Here is a 23,224-nt window from a genome sequence, read left to right on the forward strand (position 1 = left end):
ACATTCAAACTCAAACACTGACATGGCCATAGATACGACATAATCTGTTATCATCTGTGAAATGAATATTGCATAACAGTCAACCAACTCGTGATGGTGTCCGTAAAAATTACTTTCATCTTCACCGGTTGGAACTATTGGTTTAATTTAGTAGGAATTTTATTTAAATCTGTGTATAAAACTTGTTGTATCTTTTGACAAATATTTCAAAAATGGGGACCAATGAATAGTTTGTAATACTAGGCATCAATATGGGCACTTATACTATTTTGCAATTGTGTTTCATTTGTGGTCAAAATGCATTGATCCTGCAACAAAATTGAAAATAAAAACATGGAATGCGCTAAAGAGATAACTACCTGACCAAAATGCAGAAAACAATCAAAGGCCACCAACACATCAAAAAAATCTTGCAAAGGGAGTTGTGCATCAGCTGGTCCCTAAACAATAATGTATGTTAGTTTAGTGAAACTGAATGTCACACTAACCATGTCTACATTCACCTTCTATAAAAAGTCTAGCATACAAGTTTCAGTTTAAATATATAACAAGAGGCTGTCACAACGACAGCAAACCGGATTTATTAACATGTATTTGTGTCCTGGCTATATCACAAGAACCATTACTGATGAATGGTGAAAGTGAAAATCGTCAATATCGAATTTGACCTCCATTTTGTAATCAGTATCAACATTTGAAAAGCTTAGATTGAATGGTTCATTAGTAAATGCAACAACCTGAATGGAAACGACATTTTACGATCTTTCAAGAACCATAACTCCTGAACGGTAAAAGTCAAAATCGTCATTATTGAACTTGACCTCTATTTTGTCATCAGTAACAACATATCAAAATTTCAAAAGCTTTGGTTGAATGGTTCATGAGAAAATGCACGGACACAACGTTAAAAAACATTTTTCAATCTTTCAAGAACCATAACTCCTGAACGGTAAAAGTCAAATTCGTCATTTTAGGCCTAAAAAAAAAAGATATGTGTTTCCGGTAACATCATTTTGAAAAATAGGGTCGTTAGGTCGGAATTCTTTTTTTTTTTTTTTTTTTTTTTTTTTTTGACATCGTGAATGAAATCTGGAAAATTATCATGTTATTTCCAAGTCCGGATCCGTAATTAGTTTCAAAAACTGGAAGTGTGCCATTTGCAATGTTTTTGAAGCACCTGCTGTGCAAATTTCTTGGATTTTAACCTATTTGGAATACCTTTTGACATAAATAAAATGTTTTACTGGCTTTCTATGCAAGAGGAAGCAAGAGAGAAAAAATATTATGTCATAAATCAGAAGCCTGTGTCAAAAACAGGGTCGGTTGATAAATTTGATCCAATAAAAAAGTTAGGGTCGGGGCTAAAAAACGGGGTCGGTCGGGTTACCGGAAACACGGATCTTTTTTTTCTCGGCCTTATTGAACTTGACCTCCATTCTTTCATTAGTAACAACATATTAAAATTTGGGAAGATTTGGTAGAACAGTTCATGCGTAAATGCACGGACAACTTCATTTTTCAATCTTTCAAGAACCATAACTCCTGAACGGTATAAGTCAAAATCGCCATTATTGAACTTGACCTTTGTATAGTTATCAGTAATAACATATTAAAATTTTAAAAGCTTTGGGTGAACGGTTCATGAGTTAATGCACGGACAACAGTTGATTGCCGCCCGCCCAACCGCCCGCCCGCCGTACATCCCCAAATCAATAACCGACATTTTTGTCACAAAAATCCGGTTAAAAACTACACATTGTCTCAAAACATAATTGTGTTGGTAATCAACTACACGTTGTCTCAAAACATAATTGTGTTGGTAATCAACTCACACATTGTCTCAAAACATAATTGTGTTGGTAAACAACTACACATTGTCTCAAAACATAATTGTGTTGATAATCAACTCATAACGAGATAGAACTACTTGCATTCTCAAAGTTTTTTTAGCATTGTTCAAATATATTTTATATTTTGAAACCATGTAGTTCTATAGTTATACCGATACCTTTATACTAAATAAGTATCAGTTGCAGTTTAAATTGAAAAAAAATCTATTATATTTAAGTTTCATAGAATTTTGATTAAGTAAACTTAAGAAAGAGAACAGAAACGAAAAAAAACTGCATTGTCTCCATTTGTAAGAAGCATAACTCTATAACGGTAAAAGAGAAGGCACCAAAATTCAAACTTGATTTTTGTTTAGTGGTAATAATCATTTTTTATAGAATTCATAAAGTTTGGTTGAGGCATGGACTTTCTATACTAACAGGACTAGTCACTTATAACGATATCTGTACACATTATCAGACTGATCTGTACACATTATCAGACTGATCTCTACAAACTACAAATGAACTATATGTTCAAATTTAACAAAAAATCGTTTTTATGAAATTTTATGCATTTTGTCATTACAAACTGCTTTTCATGTTTTTCAAAAGATTTCTCGTCTTTTGAATATTGATCTTTAAACTTTGAGGAATTTGTTCGTTGAATTTTCAGTGGCCGCCATCTTGTGTGACATTTTACACAACTGGGGTGTTCTTCAAAACGATATGTCTACTTTAGTACTTTATCATTCTGTCAAAATTTTATATTTTTTGTCATCTTAAATCGCTATTAATCAGATTTTATATATACAACTAATAATAATCATACAATTACAATGTACTGTGGAGTACGCAAATAACTACTAGCATCGTATATCAGAGATACGAAACTAAGTTTATTGTTGGGTGGTAGCTTTAAACAGACTGCTGAGTAATCAGTTAAAATCAATAGAGACGAGTCCTGTTAGTATAGAAAGTGCCTGGTTGAGGCAAGCTTAAGTGAGGAAATGGAAACAAAAAAAATCAGCAATTTATACATTCATAAAGGGACATAACTCTAGTATAGTAAAAGTGACGCTACACAATTCAAATTTGATCTAAGTATCTGAGTAAACTGCTCGGTTGCATGCTACCGTTCATCACCAATTAAAAAAACAACTTTTCATTCAGAATTCTGTTAAAATATTGCATGCATTTCACAATTATTAACACTGTGGATAAAAAAAATATTAATCTTTTTACTAATATATTACATAAAAGTTCTCACATACCAACATAAATATTAGTATAGAATATTATCAAACAGTCTGTCACGCTCTAATAAAAGGAAGGTAAACAATTTTTGGATATTGGAACATTTTTACCTGCAATATATATATTCACTACACAATGAAAATACATACACACCTGTGATAAAAGATCTCATAACTTCCACCATAAGAAGAGGGTTGATCATTACATTATCTCTCAGCTGGGGGGTATCGAAATAAACAATCTTCCCCAAAGAATGATGAAAATGTAGAAAATCAGTCAACTGCTCAGGGGACAGGACAGACACCTCGCTGATAGCATTTAATTCTTTAACTTCAGCCAATGACATTATTTGTTTTCCTTCTGCCACTAGTTCAGCGATCTCTAGCTCTAGTGGAACACAAGCATTGGGCATTCTTTCACCCCAGCATGGGTGGTCGAATGTAAGTTCTGTTATTGTTTTCTTCAGAACTTCTATTTCTGGGTCGGCTTGATCTTTGGCATTGACAAATATTAGAGGTCTAAGGACCAGATGATGTTTTCCCTCGTGGTCTTTAAACAACTCCTCAATTCCTCTGTAAAGCTCTTCACGTCTGGTCTCAATATTCTCCTGTTAAACATAAAAAGTTGACAGAATAATTTACTGTAAAGATACTGTATCGCACACCTGATGATTTATATGCATCTTCAATGGTGGAATATTCCAACGCACACCTGATGATTTATATGCATCTTCAATGGTGGAATATTCCAACGCGTACTACAATTAGATTTATCTCAAATTTTCAAATGACATACATCTTCTCTTATAGGTCAATTTTACACTTTTAACCTAGATCTTATACTTTCAAAGATAACAGACTGAAACTGTTATCAGTTGTTAAATCTTACATTCCAAGGAAAACTTGCTATTAACAACAACAACAACAAAACTTTATTTTAAGAGAGTTACACATTTACCTAATCTTCCCTGAGGCCCTCATCATGAAAAATCAAACACAATGCATACATATTATACATTGCATACATTAGTATAAAAAGTCAAGTATGATAATAATGTTCATTAAAACTTGATGAATAAATAAACATGACATAATCAGTTTTTAATATTATTTATACAGCTAGGTTGATTTCAATATAAATTGATCTGTTATAAATGTTGTATTTGAAAGAATTAACATTTGTAATATTTCTTCACGGTATTAGCAAATTATTCCACAAGAATGGTCTCGAATACGTAAAAAAAAATTTTGATCAATTCTGTTTTTGGTTTAGGGAGTATGAGATTTCCTTGAACAGCATTTCTCAAGGGGTATGTATTTCTGCCTGAAACATAATGAAACTTGTCAGTTAGATTTGATGGGGCATCATTTTTAATGCACTTAAATGTCATCACAAACTTGTGATATTTTATTCTCTGTTCAACTGTCAACCAGTTTAAGTGTTTGAATAATGGCGAAGAAGGAGCGAAAGGGTCGGTTTCTAGTATTAATCTAGCAGTAATTTTAATATCCTCACTTCTACAACTACTCCACACTTAACAACAATAATCAATTAGTGGCAAGATAAAACCAATATAGAATAATTTTCTGCAGTCTAGATTTAGAATTTTTTTAATCTTTAATAGTAGATATAGTCTAAATGATATTTTTGAGCAGATCACATCAATTTGGTTTGTCCATGTGAGGGAAGGGTCAATTTTAATTCCTAAAAGACTTTCGCATGTGGAAGATTGTATCACTTGATTGTTAATAGTTAAACAACTCTCATTGTAATTTAACAGGGGTTTAGAAATTTTGTTATAGCTCACTTGCCCAGGGCTAATTGGTAGCAGAGTTTTACTAGCCCTGTTGGAAGAATTACTAGCCCAACAAAACTGACCTGCTAGCCCTAGTATGCCCTACAAATTCAGCGTTTGCTGCAATAACAATGATTTCTATAAACTTAACAATTTGTATCCATTGTACAGTAGATTTTTGCAAACATGATACTCAAAACTTATGTCAGCAAAAAATATTCCTTTAGCATATATATTCAATTAATCGATAATTGAATATTCACTGAATATTCTGATCTAATGAGTTGACCAAATCTGGCGATGATACAAGTCTTTGACCACTGCTATATAATACATGGGAATGTTAAAGGATTGGAGTTTTTTTTTTATCAGATACAATAACATCATCATGTTTTTGTTAAAGAATTATCCACTGGTTAATTACGTAATACTCATATTTGTTTTTAGTTTTTAAAATTATATATTATTAAAATTAACTAGATATCATTGAGATGGGAGCCATCTCTGTGGGCCCCGCTGTCAATAAAGTGTGGTAAATAAGTTGTATGGATAATCTGATATGAAGCATTATTTGAAGTTATTACATAGTCTCATGTGCGATTTTATTCTAAGATTTTAAGTTAAAACTGATAAATATTCTCAACTTACTTTCATAGTATAATAGTGATATGACTGCATGATGTGAACTCATTGTTGACTACTCTAAGGTGACTTCTGGATATATGGATTGATGTTTGAACAATATGTTTAAAGGTGCTGCCCAATTGATATTTGTCACATATTTTTAGAATTATGCCTTCAATATATTAACACCCACCAAGTATAAAGTATGAAATAATAACGGTTCTCGAGAGGTAGAGCGGACACAATTTGTTAAGAACAACGAACGGATGGACAGACCGACGGACTGACCTTTGACCTAGGATGCATACATTATGACACATTCTCTGGTGTTGGTTAATATATATGTTAAGTTGAAAATGTTTGTCAGGTATAAAGTATGAAATAATAACAGCTGTCCTCTCAAAATATAGTGTGGATCAAATTTGTTAGCGATGGACAGACCAACAGACCGACAGACCTTTGACCTATGAAGTGGTACATACATCATGACACACCCTATGGTGTTGGTTAAAATGGATGTCAAGTATAATATTTGAAATCATAAAGGTTCTCAAGATATAGAGCAGACACAATCTTCACAACAGAACACGGGGTTGTCAACTGAAACCAAAGTTTTTTTGACGTTGACCTTTGACCTAGGAAGTTATACATACATCACGACACGCCCTCTGGTGGTGGTTAAAATAGATGACAAGTATAAACTTAGACATCATAACGGTTATCTAGATATGGAGCGGACACGATCTTCATCACAGGACACGGGGTTGTCAACTGAAACCAAAGTTTTTGACCTTGACCTTTGACCTAGGAAGTTCTACATACATCATGACACACCCTTGGGTGTTGGTTAATAATCATGTTAAGTATTAAGTATAAAATCATAACGGTTATCTAGATATGGAGCGGACACGATCTTCACCAAAGAACACAGGGTTGTCAACTGAAACCAAAGTTTTTGACCTTGACCTTTGACCTAGGAAGTTGTACATACATCATGACACACCCTCTGGTGTTGGTTAAAATGGATGTCAAGTATAAACTTTGAAATCATAACGGTTCTCAAGATATGGAGCGGACAAGAAAGTGTTACGGACGGACGGACAGACGGACGGACAGACGGACGGACAGACGGACGGACAGACGGACAGACGGACAGACGGACGGACGGACGGACAGACTGATCACTATAGGGCGACCCGCCTTAGTCGGCGGGGCCCTAATTAAATGACCTTACATATTTATGTGAATAAATTCATCATCCATAGTTTGGGTCTTTTATAATTGTTTTATTAACCAAGTACAGTAATGTCCATATTTACATTTATCACAGGTAGGCTATTTGTAGGCTATAAATAGATTACAACCTGAACACAGTCTCTAAACTAAAACTGTATTCGTTATAAATTTTATTTCTTCAAATCGAATTCATTTGAATATCAATGAAGATAATCATGATTGATGAAATATTATTGCATCAAGGTTAAGTTTTCTGAAGACTGTTAATGTTTTGTTCATGGTTTGGGAGGCTTCTTCACATTATGTAAACAAAAACAAAATGGCATCCATAACATGTGCACATGTTTCAAATTTATATCTGACAAAAGTCAGGTTTCTGCTGTCAAAAGGGATTCACATTTATATTGCAATAAGTTAATCAGAAGGAGGTACAATACCACCCCTTGTATTGACACATCGATATTGAAAGTACGGGATCCACCCAGTTATTTGTTCTATTTTAAAACTTGTACAAAATCAGTTCAAATTCTTGGAATCTGATTGGCTAAAATAGAAAAGTGATGAGGGGATTTTTTTCATTCTATTTCAGAAACGCCAAGAATTTTTTGTTACTAGTCCGTCGGGCATAAGGGGTTACAAGTTTTGGTTGCCCGAGGTCTAAAAGTTGTAGTCCCGGGCGTCGGGCTAGTGGATTTCTTAACCCCTGCAAGTAAGCAAAATAAGTCACAATTAATAAGTTGGCAATAAATCTAAAACAGGTAAAGAGGGTATTTGCATGAACATAAGGATATTGTTTAATTTAAATTTTTTGTTGATAAAAATTGAACTTATTTTAAAACAAATCATGAATCGTCCTCATGCATTCCCTGTCACAATCTTTCACAAACTCATCAACATTTGTATTAGGTTTTGGAATTTCAAATATTTTGGCCTCTAACATCACTGAAGAGACATTTATTGTTAAGATGTGCATATGGTGCAGTACCACTAAATTCTAAACTTTCATATTGTCAACATATTTGTTGAAATAAAACTGACTTAAAAAGAAAATACAAACTTTAACATTTAAACTGAGCAATTGTTATAGTCAATAGACCATGCCCGAGAGAAACAAGGCAAAGAAAATACAAACTTTAACATTTAAACTGAACAATTGTTTAAAGTCAATAGACCATGACCGAGAGTGACATGGCAAAGAATCTCCATGATAATGAGATATATCAAATTGAATATTAATACAAATGCTAACCAATATCATTTTCTTATCTATAAATGTTTCTTCATATATTCTACTCTAGTTATACGCCCTGTAATCTGATCTTAAGTCTATTACCCACAAATCAATTAGGATCAGATCTTGTTCTTTCGAAAGTGTAGCTTTATACGAAGTTTGGTCAAGTTAAGACATATGGGCATATTATCATTATGCAAGCAGTTTTTACACATTATTCAAGTGTTTCAAATGGCAATGACTTACTACTATATTTCTAACATAAGATCACTCACCATTGGTACTCTGTCCTTGTGAGTGGCAACAAACAAAATTTTTGGAATGCCTGCATATACAACCTTACAATAGGTCAGGATGGAATTGACCCAATATTGCAAGAATACTACAAAATAAAATCAAAATCTGTTATAAAAAAAGTATAAACTAGAGGCTCTGAAGAGCCTGTGTCTCTCACCTTGGTCTATGTGAATATTAAACAAAGGAAGCAGATGGAATACAAATTCATGAACAAATTTAACAAGTAATTCCATTCCCCTACTTACTTTTTTAGGCATAAAATATAAGAAAATAAATCTGGATGGTGTATGAAGAAAAATTTCATCAAAACTAAAATTTTTAGTCTTTGGGTAGATAATTTGAGAAATCAGTATGTAAACATTCTAACATTAAATATGTTTTTTGGTTTACTCATTATAAAACAATCTGACTTTCTATAGGAAAACATTGTTTTTAACATTGCTTAATGACTAGGCCATTAATTGTGAATTTGACAATACATTGCTTAACTTACTTTTACAACAAATAAACATATTTTGACACAAGTAAGGATGACATTTGTTTTTGCTGCTATTTAACACAAAGTTTTAACAAAAATAGAATTAAGGAATAACAACAATAGTGCACACACTGAAATTTCTCGCCTTCTTTACTAAACATTTATATTATGTTGATAGTCCTTAATATAAAGTTTTACTACAACTAACACAAAAAACTTAGCATGATCCAAGAGGTCAAGGTCAGATAAACTAAACAGAAATACATGTACTCCTAACAATCATTCAATTCACTAAATGAAGTTGACCGGTCCATCTACAAAGGACTCATCAGTGACGCTCGAATCCAAAAAAGTTAAAAAGGCCAAATAAAGTACGAGGTTGAAGAGCATTGAGGACCAAAATTCCTGAAAGTTTTGCCAAATACACCCAAGGTAATCTATTCCTGAGGTAGAAAAGCCTTAGTATTTTAAAAATTAAAAGTTTTGTAAACAGTTAATTTATAGATATGACCAAGAAAACTAAACATTGACCAATGAACCATACAAAGGAGGTCAAGGTCAGATGAACCATGCCAGGTAGACATGTACACCGTTCAATCAATCTATGCATTAAATATAGTTGAACTATTGCTTATAGTATCTAAGAAACAAACTTAACTATGAAAACTTAACATTGATCAATGATCCATGAAAATAAGGTCAAGGTCAGATGATACATGGAGACTGAAATGTACATCATAAAATATTACCATACACCAAATTGACCTATTCTTGCTTTCATGGCTATAGCGCAATACTGTGCAATTGAAAATTTCTTGCTATTGCACAATACTTAATATAATAATGCACATATCCTGTTTGTTGTGTATCTCCTGCCATATCATTATTATTTGCTTTTATATATATATATATATATATCAGAAATAAACAACTTAAAATAAAACAAGAGTGCACACGCTGAAATGTCTCGCCTTCTATACTAATCATTGATATTATGTTGATAGTCCTAGGTATAAAGCTAAGCTTTATTTCAACTGTCACATAAACTTAACATTAACCAAGATAACTAAACAAAGACCAATGAACCTTGAAAATGAGGTCAAGGTCAGATGAAACATGCCAGGTAGACATGTACAGCTAACAATGCTTCTATACAACATATATAGTTGACCCATTACTTATAGTTTAAGAAAAATAGACCAAAACACAAAAAACTTAACACTGTGCAATGAACCGTGAAAATGAGGTCAGGGTCAAATAAAACCTGCGTGACTGACATAAAGATCATAAAATATTTCCATACACCAAATATAGTTGACCTATGGCATATAGTATACGATAAAAAGCCCAAAACTCAAAAACTTAACTTTTACCACTGAACCATGAAAATGAGGTCAGGGTCACATGACATCTGCGCGCTAGATATGTACATCTTACAATCATTCCATACAACAAATATAGTATTGCATATAGTTTGAGAAAAACAGACCAAAACACAAAAATTTAACTATAACCACTGAACCATGAACATGAGGTCAAGGTCAGATGACACCTGCCAGTTGGAAAATGTACACCTTACAGTCCTTCCATACACCGACTATACTAGCCCTATTGCTTATAGTATCTGAGATATGGACTTGACCACGAAAACTTAACCTTTTTCACTGATCCATGAAATGAGGTCAAGGTCAAGTGAAAACTGTCTGACAGACATGAGGACCTTGCAAGGTACGCACATATTAAATATAATTATCCTATTACTAATAATAAGAGAGAATTCAACATTACAAAAAATTTGAACTTTTTTTAAAGTGGTCACTGAACCATGAAAATGAGGTCAAGAACATTGGACATGTGACTGACGGAAAGTTCGTAACATGAGGCATCTATATACAAAGTATGAAGTATCCAGGTCTTCTACCTTCTAAAATATAAAGCTTTTAAGAAGTGAGCTAACGCCGCCGCCGCCACCGTAGCCACCGTAGCCGCCGCCGCCGCCGCAGGATCACTATCCCTATGTCGAGCTTTCTCCAACAAAAGTTGCAGGCTCGACAAAAAAATTAAAGAAAAATAAGCAGAAAAAAAATCTCCCCGCCCCCCAAATTTTTTGAACCCGTATGATTCATTACCCCAAACTCAATCCCAGCCTTCCCTTTTTGGTCCCAAATTCCTACACATTTAGGGCAATTGCCCCAAAACTCAAACCCAGCCTTCCCTTTGTGATATAGAACCTTGTAGTATAATTTCAGAAAGATCCATACACTTACACAAAAGTTATTGTCCTGAAACTAGAAAAATGTGTTTTTTTAACTTTTTGGCCGCTAATTCCAAAAATGTTGAGGCAATTACCCCCAATATCAATCCCAGCATTTCCTTTGTGATATGGAACCTTGTGGTACAATGTCAGAGAGATCCATAAACTAACACAAAAGTTATTGTCTGAAAGTTACAAAAATGCTTATTATTTGGCCCCTTTGTCCTTAAATTTTGGTACCATAACCCCCAAAATCAAACCCAACCTTCCTTTTGTGATATTGAACCTTATGGTAATATTTCATAGAGATCCTTTTCTTAAACTTAAGTTATTTTGCAAAAACCAATATGTCTTCCTACGACGACAACAACGCCAACTTCATACCAATATATGACCGCAAAAATATAATGATGTCTGTCAATAAATGCAACACTCTGTTCATGCTTATGATAAAATCATCAGCTCCTTTTTTGTGAGAATTTACTGATTCAAAAATCTAAAGCACTTTCCGACGTTCAAAAATTCAAAACCTGGTATCTTTGATAAATATTATTGTCTAAACTCATATCAATGTTTCAAAATGTGAGACATATGTTAAGGTTAATATTGTAGTTTGTGACAAGCTCAAAGTGGCAATGTAAACAAGTTACGTAAACATTTAGATTGGCTTAAATATTTAGACAATTTTAATTATTTTTTTAACTATCACCTTGCTGTCATAGAAATGTATCCTGTTTTCATTATCTGAGTGTAAATAACATGCACATTACCTGCTGGCGTTGGCGTCATGTGCTGCCCTGGAAAACACATCACATCAGGGACCTGTTCATTCAAATCTTTGCTCCCATCAAATACTACAAGAAACAATGCCCGGAACGTCATGAAGGTCTGATGTGTTGTTAGAAAAACATATTGTCCACCAAAATCCCAGAAGATAAGACGTCCGACTTTCATCTTATACTTCCCACTTTTGAGGAACTTTTCCATTTTCTTTCTTATTTCTTCTTTAGTCATTCTTGTTCTCATTTTCTTTTCCATCTGTTTGACCGTGTGAGGCACGTTGGAGGATTTCGTTGATGGCAGAGATTGTGTTGCTGCAGACTGTTCTGATGACAAAGAGGAAAGTGTAGCTTTGGCATAACCAGTTGGGCTTGTATCTGAAGCTTTGTTGGTAAGTTCACTCTCCTCCTCTTCTTCCAGAGAGGTCATTAAAACCTTACTGTACACAACATCCAGGGCATTATAAGAGTCTGAAATTATATTTAATACATCAGGCAAATCAAATCAAAATCAGCTGCAGGCTGTCAAAACGAAGTGAAGAATGTAAGAAAAATCAGTAATTAAGATTAGAATGATATCTTATCAGGTGTAACATTCACATAATGCTATTAACACATTTTAAAGAGTCATATTTTAACTGATTGATGATGACATTATTGAATATGGAAAATAATGTTAATTCATTGAATAATTTTAACATTTAAATTCAATTTCAAAATATAAAACCTTAACATCTTTCTAATAGGATTAGTAAAATGTTAAGATTTTCATACACAAATCAGATTTGATATTGAATTAATATGGTGCGTGAATAGAAGGCACAAAAAAAAGCTACAATGTGAAACTATTTAAATCAGTGCTATAACATGTCTGCTGATAGCGCAGTCCATGCAATATAGTTTTTTTAATGTGGTCAGATGTTTGTACTTGTGCTCTTTCTCACCTGGATCAACAAGAATCCACTCTTTTGACTGAATGTCGAGGCCACAGCGACCTTCTACCAGAGAAATCCCATCAGTTGGATGTCGCCCTTCTGGTAGGACATCCCCAGCTAACAGCTTCACAAGAGTCGTTTTCCCAACAGAAAATTGACCGGTTACCATGCATCTCATATCAAATGATTCATAGCTGCCCTTCCCTAATAAACGACTTAACATGGCAGACTGTTGCCCTTTTCCGATGGAATCTAAAAAAAAATAAAAAAAATGGAAAGTTTTGATGTGTTTATGTTGTGAAAAAAAAATGTATCCATACACAAACTCATGGATAATTTTTCCTCATTTGTTGGTTAATATGTTGATATGTCATCTTTTCGATATGGCAATGTGTTAAATATGTCAGAATGTCTTTATGGATATGTGTTGATGTATTAGCCTGTTTATGTATTGAATTATTGGTGTAATGATGTAGAAGTCTGTAAATGTGTTAAATTGTTAGTGTTTTAATATGTTAATGTGTTGATATATGAATATTTTAAGGTGTTGAAATTTCAGTGTGTCAATATGTCTGTGTCGATGTATGAGTCTGCATGATAATGTGTTAAACTGTCAGTTTGTCGATATCTCTGTGTGGATGAATTTATCTGTTAATGTGTTAGTTTATAAGTGTGTTGATATGTCTACATGTTGATGTACAAGTCTGTTAATTTGTTGATGTGTTAGTGTGCCAATATGTCAAGGTGTATGTATGAGTCTGAAATTTTAGTTAATATGTCAGTGTGTCAATATGTTTATGTGTCGATGTATGAGTGTTAATGTATTGATATATCAGTGTGTTAATGCATTGATGTTTGAATCTGTTAATGTGTTAATCTGTCAGTGTGTTTATATGGCAATGCATTTATTTTTAAGTCTCTGAAGGTATCAATATGTCATTGTGTTGATGTATGAGTCTTGTTCTATGTAGATCTGTCAGTGTTTTGATGTATGAGTGTTAATGGGTTGATTTGTCAGTGTGTCGATGTATCAATGTGTAGATGTTTTAGTATGTTTATGTGTTGATATGTTGATGTGTTGATATGTCATGTGTAGATTTATGAATCTGTTAAAGTGTTCATCTGTCAGTGTGTCAATATCCAAATGTGTTGCTGTGTGAGTCTGTTAATGTGTCGTAATGTCAACTTGTGGATGTTAGAGTCTGTTAATGTGTCGTAATGTCAACTTGTGGATGCTAGAGGCTGTTAATGTGTTGATTTGATAGTGTTGATGTTTTGATATGTCATGTGTAGATTTATGAATCTGTAATAGTGTTCATCTGTCAGTGTGTCAATATGCCAATGTGTTGCCGTGTGAGTCTGTTAATGTGTCGTAATGTCAACTTGTGGATGCTAGAGGCTGTTAATGTGTTGATTTGACAGTGTGTCAATGTGTTAATGTGTTAATGTATGAGTTGTTCAATATGTTTGTGGTTCAATCTGTCAAGAGTGTATATATGTCTATGTATTGATGTATGATCCTGTCAATGTGTCAATATGTCGACGTGTGAATATTTTAGTCTGTTAATGTGTTGATTTGTCAGTGTGTCAATTTGTCAATATGCAAATGTTTCAGTCTGTTAATGTGTAGATCTGTCAATGTGTCAATGTATGAGTCTGTTAATGTGTTTATGTTTGAGTCTGGTAAGATGTTTATATTCAGTGTGTCAATATGTCAATGTGTTGATGTTTGAGTCAGGGAATGTGTTGATATGTCAGTGTGTCAATATGTCAATGTGTTGATGTTTGAGTCAGGGAATGTGTTGATATGTCAGTGTGTCAATCTGTCAATGTGTTGATGTTTGAGTCAGGGAATGTGTTGATATATCAGTGTGTCAATCTGTCAATGTGTTGATGTTTGAGTCAGGGAATGTGTTGATATATCAGTATGTCAATATGTCAATGTGTCGATGTTTGAGTCAGGTAATATGTTGATATGTAAGTGTGCCAATATGTCAATGTGTTGATGTTTGAGTCTGGTAATATGTTGATATGTCAGTGTGTCAATATCCAAGGTGCTGATGCATGAGTCTATCAATGTGTTGATCTATTAGCGTGATGATGTATGTTTGCTTAAGTCAGTCCAGGCAATTACTGAAAACAGTAATATTACTATTTTATATAATATTACAAGTAAAAGTAATATTACAAAAAATAGTAATATAATTCTTATATTACTAAAAACTGTAATTTTGTTATATTACTAAAATGTGTAATATAGTCTCTATATTACATAAAACAGTAATATTACTAGAAAATGCCTATATTACATAGAACTGTAACATAAGGCTTAAAGTCTCTAATGCTGCCTTTAACTCGAGGCTGGAGACAGCATGACGTAGTTTTAGTATCATATTACATGGTAAATAAAAGATGGATCAAAATCAGTTTCATCACTTCTGCAAAATCAGATGGAGACGCCAGAGCAACCAAATATGGAGTTGGAAAACACTTCCAGTACTGAGTAAGTTGAAACATTTTATTATATTGTGAAGGATATAGAATTTTTAAGTAAATAAAAGTATTTTATTCTGATAGTGTAATGACTGGTGATAATTTTAAACATGGTGCAATAGCACCGTGATGTTTATCTTGTTAGCGGTAAGCAGTTTAAAGAGGGCACATAACGTATATCCACGTGTTTAACATGGGGAACAACTCATGTATGTCTTGTAATATTTCGCGGTAAAATGGTTTTTACTGCACAAGTAGTTGGTACATATTGAAAAACGTTGTTTGATTGTTATGAAAATAAAATAATTAAAAAGAAATTGTTTTTCTCTGAAGGCGGCTGAGAATTTCAGAACATCAAAGGAATCACCGTTTTAACTTGTACTAATTTGCGGTAAAAATGATTGTTACTGCAATTGAAGTTTGTACACAATGAAGAACATATATAATTGTCATGAAAATGAAAGACTAAAATTTAATTGTTTTTAAAAAAGATAATTGTTTTCACGCGAAAGCTGAAAATGCAGAAACATCAAAGTGATCACGACCGTATTTAAATTATACCAATTTTGTGTATAAACTACACATGTATTGAAAATATTTATCATAATGTAAATAAAAGATTACAACATGAATAGTGTTCATCGAGATTTGAGAAATTAAGAAACATCAAAGGAGTTTACGTATTTTAACATAAGCTTGTCAAATCAACGAGTTTTATGAGGTGATTATTGTTTATTAACTACCAGTATTTCACGTTTGTAAAAATAGGAAAATCGGAAAGATTGATTACACAATCATAGTAATGATGTTATAAAAATTCAAAAACAGAATTGTTTAAGGGCTTCATGGGTGAAAAACATTTTTCTTTTTTTTAATCTGTATCCGATTTTTCGGAGTTTGGGTGAGCATAGCTGTATGGGTTTATACATCCATGGAGGGGGATAGGACCTTTATCGTTACTCCGGGATGGGTTGTTTTTAAGCTCGGTATTCCGGGAGATGGGTATTTTTTTTTCGAATTTCGGGATTGGGGAGATTTTTTTTTTGAAATTCAGGACCTCAGGATTTCGTGTGTTTAAGTCCGGGATTTCTGGATCAGGACCCCTCTTACCTCCCCTCATCTATGGGGTTATTAGCCGACCTTTTTCTTTTCTTTGCCCACTGGTTGATATTATTTTTAACCGAAGAAAATTTTAAAACAAATTGTAGAGGGAGCGAAAATCATGTTTTTAATTGACAATATCTAAACGGAAGTTTGAAGTTTCCGGAATCGGAAAATCATAGCAACTTATATGTTTTGGACAAAGATGTTTTGGAATTATTGAAACGTATATACATGCATCACTAAGATATACGTCCTTGCTGGGATGAAGAGAAAATCAAACACATAGTGGTTGAATATTTAAAAGTTTTTTTTTTCATTTTAACTTTATTCACGTAAGAGGACGTCCATGTGGTATTCTTGGGAGGAGGATTTTGAAAATTCACATTTCATTGCAGTGACTAAAACAAATAACGAGTCTTTGGAAGATAATTAAAATGAAAGTGCGTGTGGTAAAGCTGCGGAAATAAACAATTCAATATTAAATAAATATAGGACTTCGATAATTATTGAAAATAGTCCCCTATATCCAAATTTATGTAACATGTGTATAATTTAAAATAATTTATAGAATCAAATTCAAAATGTAGAAAACACAAGTCACGAATTTTATTGAAATTAAAAACCTCGTGTGCTCCAAAATTTATATAACATTATTAACAATGGCTTGCCCCGCGTACGCGTTCACCTTCGATACCCTTAAAAAAACTGATACAACTGATAAATTATTTTTACGAAGTCAAGAAGAATTATTACAGAAAAAGTTATGTTCAAGTTTGTTATAATAATCAGAATATGTTGATGCAAGGTCAATTGATATCGATTTTTTTTCATTGGTTAAGACTGAGAGCTGAATTCGATATTAATTTTTTCATTGGTCTAGACAGACATCTATTTATAAAAACAACCAATGAAAACACGCTGATCACGCTAACTAAAAATAGCCTATATTGTTTATTTACAACTCGAGATTTACAATTTTTGAACATTTATATTAACGAACTGGAACTTTTATACTATTATAATAGTTACGATATATTAATTTAACCTTCCACGTTTTTTAGGGGAACACCTTAGGAACCGGTAATTCGTCTATTTTCTTTTTTATTTTCACATTAATTTTGTACTAGACCTACTTGAAGCTGGGTTTAATCAGAGACATATAATATTATATGTCTCTGTCAGTTAAGTAGTAAAACAATAATATTGTTTACTGCATTTACAATTTTAACAAATCCAGGAACTCTTACATGATTCGGCCCCCATGATTCTACATTCTGACTTTTACCTTTTCATGTACCGACGGCTAATCAATCACGTATAACTTAATCAGCTGTCAATCACAACAAGGAATCAATAATTCGATACGGGAAAACGAAATCTCAACAGATCGATCATTTTCATGAATGAATATAACAAGATTGATACTAGTAAAATAAGCTCGAATATTTCTGCGCTGCACAGATCTAATTGTTCTTGTAGTGTATTTTTTTCTTCCAATCATTTTTTTGTACATGAAATGATGCCTTCGTTTCTATTGAAGTGATTGATGATGGATATACAAGGGGCACAATAAATGAATGACATAGTTATACTGCTAAAGAATCTGATTGTCTAGAGAGGAAATTAATCACAGTTTGATTTTAATTTACTTCTTAACTGACCGTTGATTAAACCAAGCTTCAAGCTGCGTGATTACATAATAACTTATCGATGGACGTGTAAATACTGACATGTTTATTGGAATAGTAAATATATTTTGATTGGTTTTTGATACAAGTCAATATCACAGATTAAGATCGATTATTAGGTCACTGGTGAACTCTTCTGATCATAAATACACTCTTAAGACATAAGCCCGGATTTACATATATATTTCTACAAATTTATATCAGCATGTTATCAGTGATCAGTTAGATATAAATTATGTGGACACACTTTCTTAGTGGTTCACTAATTATAACCAGATGTTGACCACAAAATGTTAAGCTGTAAATTCATATTTCTCTATGTCTTTCCTCCAGGCTCCATTGTATTTCTGAACAATAACTATGATTTTTTTTTAATTTATCTGAAGAAATTTTCTTTTATTAATATTAGTCATGTTAATCATTTAATACATGTATAGATTAGACCGATGGTTTTCCAATTTGAATGGTTTTTACACTAGTAAATTTGGGGCCCTTTATAGCTTGTTTCACATGTCAATGTGACTGAGTGTTTTGGAAATAAAGCATATTGTATTGTATTGTATTGTATTGTTCGGTGTGAGCCAAGGCTCCATGTTGAAGGCCGTACATTGACCTATAATGGTTTACTTTTTTAAATTGTTATTTGGATGGAGAGTTGTCTCATTGGCACTTGTACCACATCTTCCTATATCTATATTTAGTTTTTTTGTGATATTATGGACAACTTCCCCTGCATTTATATGAAATCAAATTGTGTTCCTTGTATTTCTTAAACTAATAAAAAAAATGTACCATTAAAAACGAATAACATTAACGGTACATTTATTTGTTTATAAACTTTTTATTACTGTTTCTATTTACTTAATAACTTTAATATTACAATTTATTGAATAATTTCAAAGTGATGTGAATTCAGGGAAAACAAAAAAAAAAACATAAAAGATAAGCCTAACCATTACAAATGATGTGGTTTATGCCATAGATATTGGCTAAAAAGACAATTTGTTTAACCCTCCCCCTTTTATTTAAATCTAGGATTTTTCTTAGTTTTCTATCAATTTCAATAAACTACAAGAAACTACAACATCAGAATTATGTCATCCTTTTTTTTTAAGTGTGTGATATTTGCTACTACCCAAAACAATTAGCATATTATATACTATGAATTACAATAAAAACTGAATCCATTTTAAATATGAACATAAACTATGATATAATTACTGTAATAGTTTTCTTTTTTTTATTTCAACTTCTGATTTTCATCTTACACATGATCAAACTTTATTGCTATATTTGATATCAATATTCACTAGAATTCATTTATACACATTTATAACTGTACTTCAAAATAAATGCTGAAAATAATATATTAAGTAATGTGATATGTATGTGACCAGTTATTTAGGGGATTAAGATAAACAAACCCAGCATGGTACTGGTCTGGGGGTAATTGGCATCAGCATTATAAGAGTAGCTGGAAATTCCGGCTTATGTCTTAGAGTGAGTATAAAATCTGTGTTTTAAACCAGAGACATATGTGCATACATGTGTCTCTATTTTATAAACGAATATGAATAAATGTTAAGTGCAAAGAATGTTAGTATCATTATATATATGTATATACAATTTAGATATGGGATATGTCTTTATAATACAATTCTCCTTTTGCCATTTTTTTGTGATTTTCATTTCGAAATTTTATCAACCAAACGTGTTAACAATATTTGTATTAAACTGAACATTGTTGTTTTTCTGAACCCCTTATTTTCAAAGATTTTCGTTGCATACAGTAAGTTATAAGGTTTATTTTCTCTGTTTAAATTACCATGTACATGTATGAGGCTATGATTGGGTCACCTTTCATAAGGATATTTATGGGATTTTCAAAAAAGAGAATAATGGGACCAAATACTGTAATTACCATACTAAAGAAATGAAGAAATATAAAGAATAGATTGATTTATTAATTGTTGGTTGCTTAACGTCCAGTGGCAAATACTTCATGCATGTAGGACAAATATGAAAGACACAAATTGACAAACGAAAAAAAGAAATAGAGTGATATGGTAAAAAAATAAAAGATATATAACTATAGGAATGATAACCTGACACACTATTAATTACCGCCCAGAATCGCATATGTATATATCTATTATATATAAATGAGTATACATGTCTAATTAAATGTTTATTTTTGTCTCACTGTGCCAGCTTCCCACCCTAAACCTAAATCTTCTCATTTGTTTCTCAGGTCGGAGACGTATATATATGTTCTGTTTGGACAGTCAAGTTTTTTATTAAACTGTGTTATAAAATCTTTTCTGATTTAGTTTTAATTGTTACATGGTTTTGATCTCATAATCTTGAGGTCTGGCATGAAGTGTTTTCCTTGGCAATTCTTTAGATATCACATCATTATGATTAAACATAATGAGTAATGACAAATTTCATAAATAGTTTGTGTCCATTAGCAATCCTGTTTCACTTAAGGTGGTACCTAACACTACAGGGAGATAACTCTGTAAAGTCAGCGTGACGTTTTAATTACGTCGTGTTGAAAAGGGAATAATAAGCTTCTCAATGATCAAAATTGGTGTTTGTCAAACTACTATATAACCAGTGTAATTTTTCTGTCAAAACGGTTGGTTCAAAATTTTTGAAATTTTTATATTTTTGTTAAAGGGTCAAAGTAAATACTTTGTCAAAATTTTATGAAAATTAAACGAGCCAAATTTATTTTAGCGAAAGTGTTGGGTACCACCTTAAATGAAAAAAAAAAATTGAAATTCTAAGATTTAAACCTTCTGAAGGAAACACCAGAATTATTTATTTACAGAAAGAGTTTGACTTTCGATATTTTTATAATAAATTTTAATAAATAACCAGAACTCAAACCTGTGTAATAGATGTACTGCTTGTTGTTAAGACCATTAAATCTTTATTATGTTATATAAATACAAAGATAACTTGTATGAGTGTTATTGAGTACATTGTTGTCTATAACAAATGTATATTACAGATATGTGTAATATAAAGTCCCCTTCTCTCAATAATATATTACAGATATGTGTAATATAAAGTCCCCTTCTCTCAGTAATATTACAGATATGTGTAATATAAAGACTGTCCCCTTCTCTCAAAAATATTACAGATATGTGTAATATAAAGTCCCCTTCTCTCAGTAATATTACAGATATGTGTAATATAAAGTCCCCGCATCTCAATAGTATTACAGAAATCTGTAATATAAAGTCCCCTCATCTCAATAGTATTACAGAAATCTGTAATATTAAATCATTGTAGATCAGTAATATTAATACAGCAATGGGTAATACAGTAGCAGTTCCAAAAAAAACGTTACAAGGGGACAAGTCAAGTCATGCTTCAACTATTTCTTATATATATTCAACCAAATTTTTGACCAAAAATGAGGGGTCTGAGGCTCCCTGAATCTGCATATGATGCTTATGAAAACAAAACTTGAGTTTATATTTACACTTTGTATAAAAGAAATTGTTGATTACAGACATTTCAAATAGACAGCAAAAAGAGTATTTTCATTTGTATCAAAAGGACGTACACATTGAAACAATATACTATAATGGCAAGATGAAGGGTTATAACCCTTTTTACTAGGTTTGACTATTTGGGATATTCACTGACTCAATTGTTTTATTATACCAACAAGCAAATTACAATAAAAAGTAATATATTGTATCATATAAAAAAAGAAGATGTAGCATGATTGCCAATGAGACAACTATCCACAACAGACCAAAATGACACTATAGGTCGCCATACGTACAGCCTTCAACAATGAGCAAAGCCCATACTGCATAGACAGCTATAAAGAGCTCCGATAAGACAATGTAAAACAATTCAAACGAGAAAACTAACGGCCTTATTTATGTAAAAAAAATGAACAAAAAAACAATATGCAACACATAAACAAATGACAATCACTGAATTACAGGCTCCAGGAGTGACTTGGGACAGGTTGTCAAAACATTTACGTTAGAAAACTGTTTTGTGTCTATGAACATTTGGCATATACACAACAAAGCAACTATTTCTGTAATAAATGAATGGCCCTGAAAAGGTTCATTTTAAAGAGATATCATCACACTAGATGAGTTTTCGAGTCTTGTTTGATCTTTTACTTTGGCATTTGATGTACTTTTAACCTAGCCGTTTTCATATTAGCCAATCAAATAATCATTTTATAATGAAAGGTATTATAATACTAAATAAATCTTAGAATCATAAGCAATGAGTTGCCTAATGCACATACTCACTGTCCGGTTGTACTAGTTATAATTACATTAAAAAAAATATTCTTATATATATATATATATATATAAAAAAAAAAAGAAGATGTGGTATGATTGCCAATGAGACACTTACTCTTCACAAGAGACAGAAGGACACAGAAATTAGAAAATATAAATCCCAGTACATGCTTCAACATGAGCAAATCCAGCTTGTCAGGTATATATATATATAATATATATATGACACTATAATAAATTATTTGTATTCTGATATATGGACTTTCAATTTAAACAGAAATAAAGAAAAAAAACACTATCTGGCCTGCATAGAAAATATTTCTGAATAGTTTAATATTTATTGAAATCTTTAATAACAGTAACTGAAAATCATCTAAAGTCGAGGGACAAGGACACTTATATCATATAATCTTTGTATTCAGTGGTTAGGATGGGCCACTGAAATAGTTCTCTATATCTGCTTTATTAGAAATGTTATGTTGAGAAATTTATACTTTACAGTACATATATACAGATGGAAGAATGCCATCACATTTGAGGGAATCCCAATTTTCACAACTCATTAGCTTCACAGTTTGAAGTCCTTGTATATACTACTCTTCCCAATAAACTGACCACAGATGTTACACATAGATTATCTGATAAGAAAGTCAAATTCTGGCATTTTCTGTCTTTACTTGAAACATAAATACATCTTCTACCTGCATGACTTGTAACAATATCTATATATTGTATATACAGAGTCTGATGGTTTGATGGTTTCCAGATAATAACTTTAGTATAGTAAATAGAAATCAATAAAATTTTAATGCAAGGTTTATAACCTCTTTAAGCAAGGAGGTTATAATATAACCTTCTTGCTCTTAAGGAAAGTTGGGATTAATTTTGGTGGTTTTGGTCCTAACAGTTTAGGAACAATGGGCCCAAAAGGGGTC

General features: G+C 32.2%; 1 protein-coding gene across 1 annotated transcript in view; it reads right to left on the minus strand.

Moving 5' to 3' along the window:
* LOC134718337 (uncharacterized) overlaps positions 1-23,224 on the minus strand; it is a 106,239-nt gene that overhangs the window by 24,351 nt on the left and 58,664 nt on the right. The window contains exons 11-14 of the mRNA XM_063580832.1: positions 12,725-12,967; positions 11,772-12,251; positions 8,248-8,354; positions 3,240-3,693 (exon numbers count right to left, since the gene is read on the minus strand). Of these exons, the coding sequence (XP_063436902.1) occupies positions 3,240-3,693; positions 8,248-8,354; positions 11,772-12,251; positions 12,725-12,967 (1,284 nt within the window). The remainder of the gene's footprint in view (positions 1-3,239; positions 3,694-8,247; positions 8,355-11,771; positions 12,252-12,724; positions 12,968-23,224) is intronic.

Source organism: Mytilus trossulus, chromosome 5 (assembly GCF_036588685.1).
Source record: "Mytilus trossulus isolate FHL-02 chromosome 5, PNRI_Mtr1.1.1.hap1, whole genome shotgun sequence".
In the NCBI taxonomy this organism is placed as follows: domain Eukaryota; kingdom Metazoa; phylum Mollusca; class Bivalvia; order Mytilida; family Mytilidae; genus Mytilus; species Mytilus trossulus.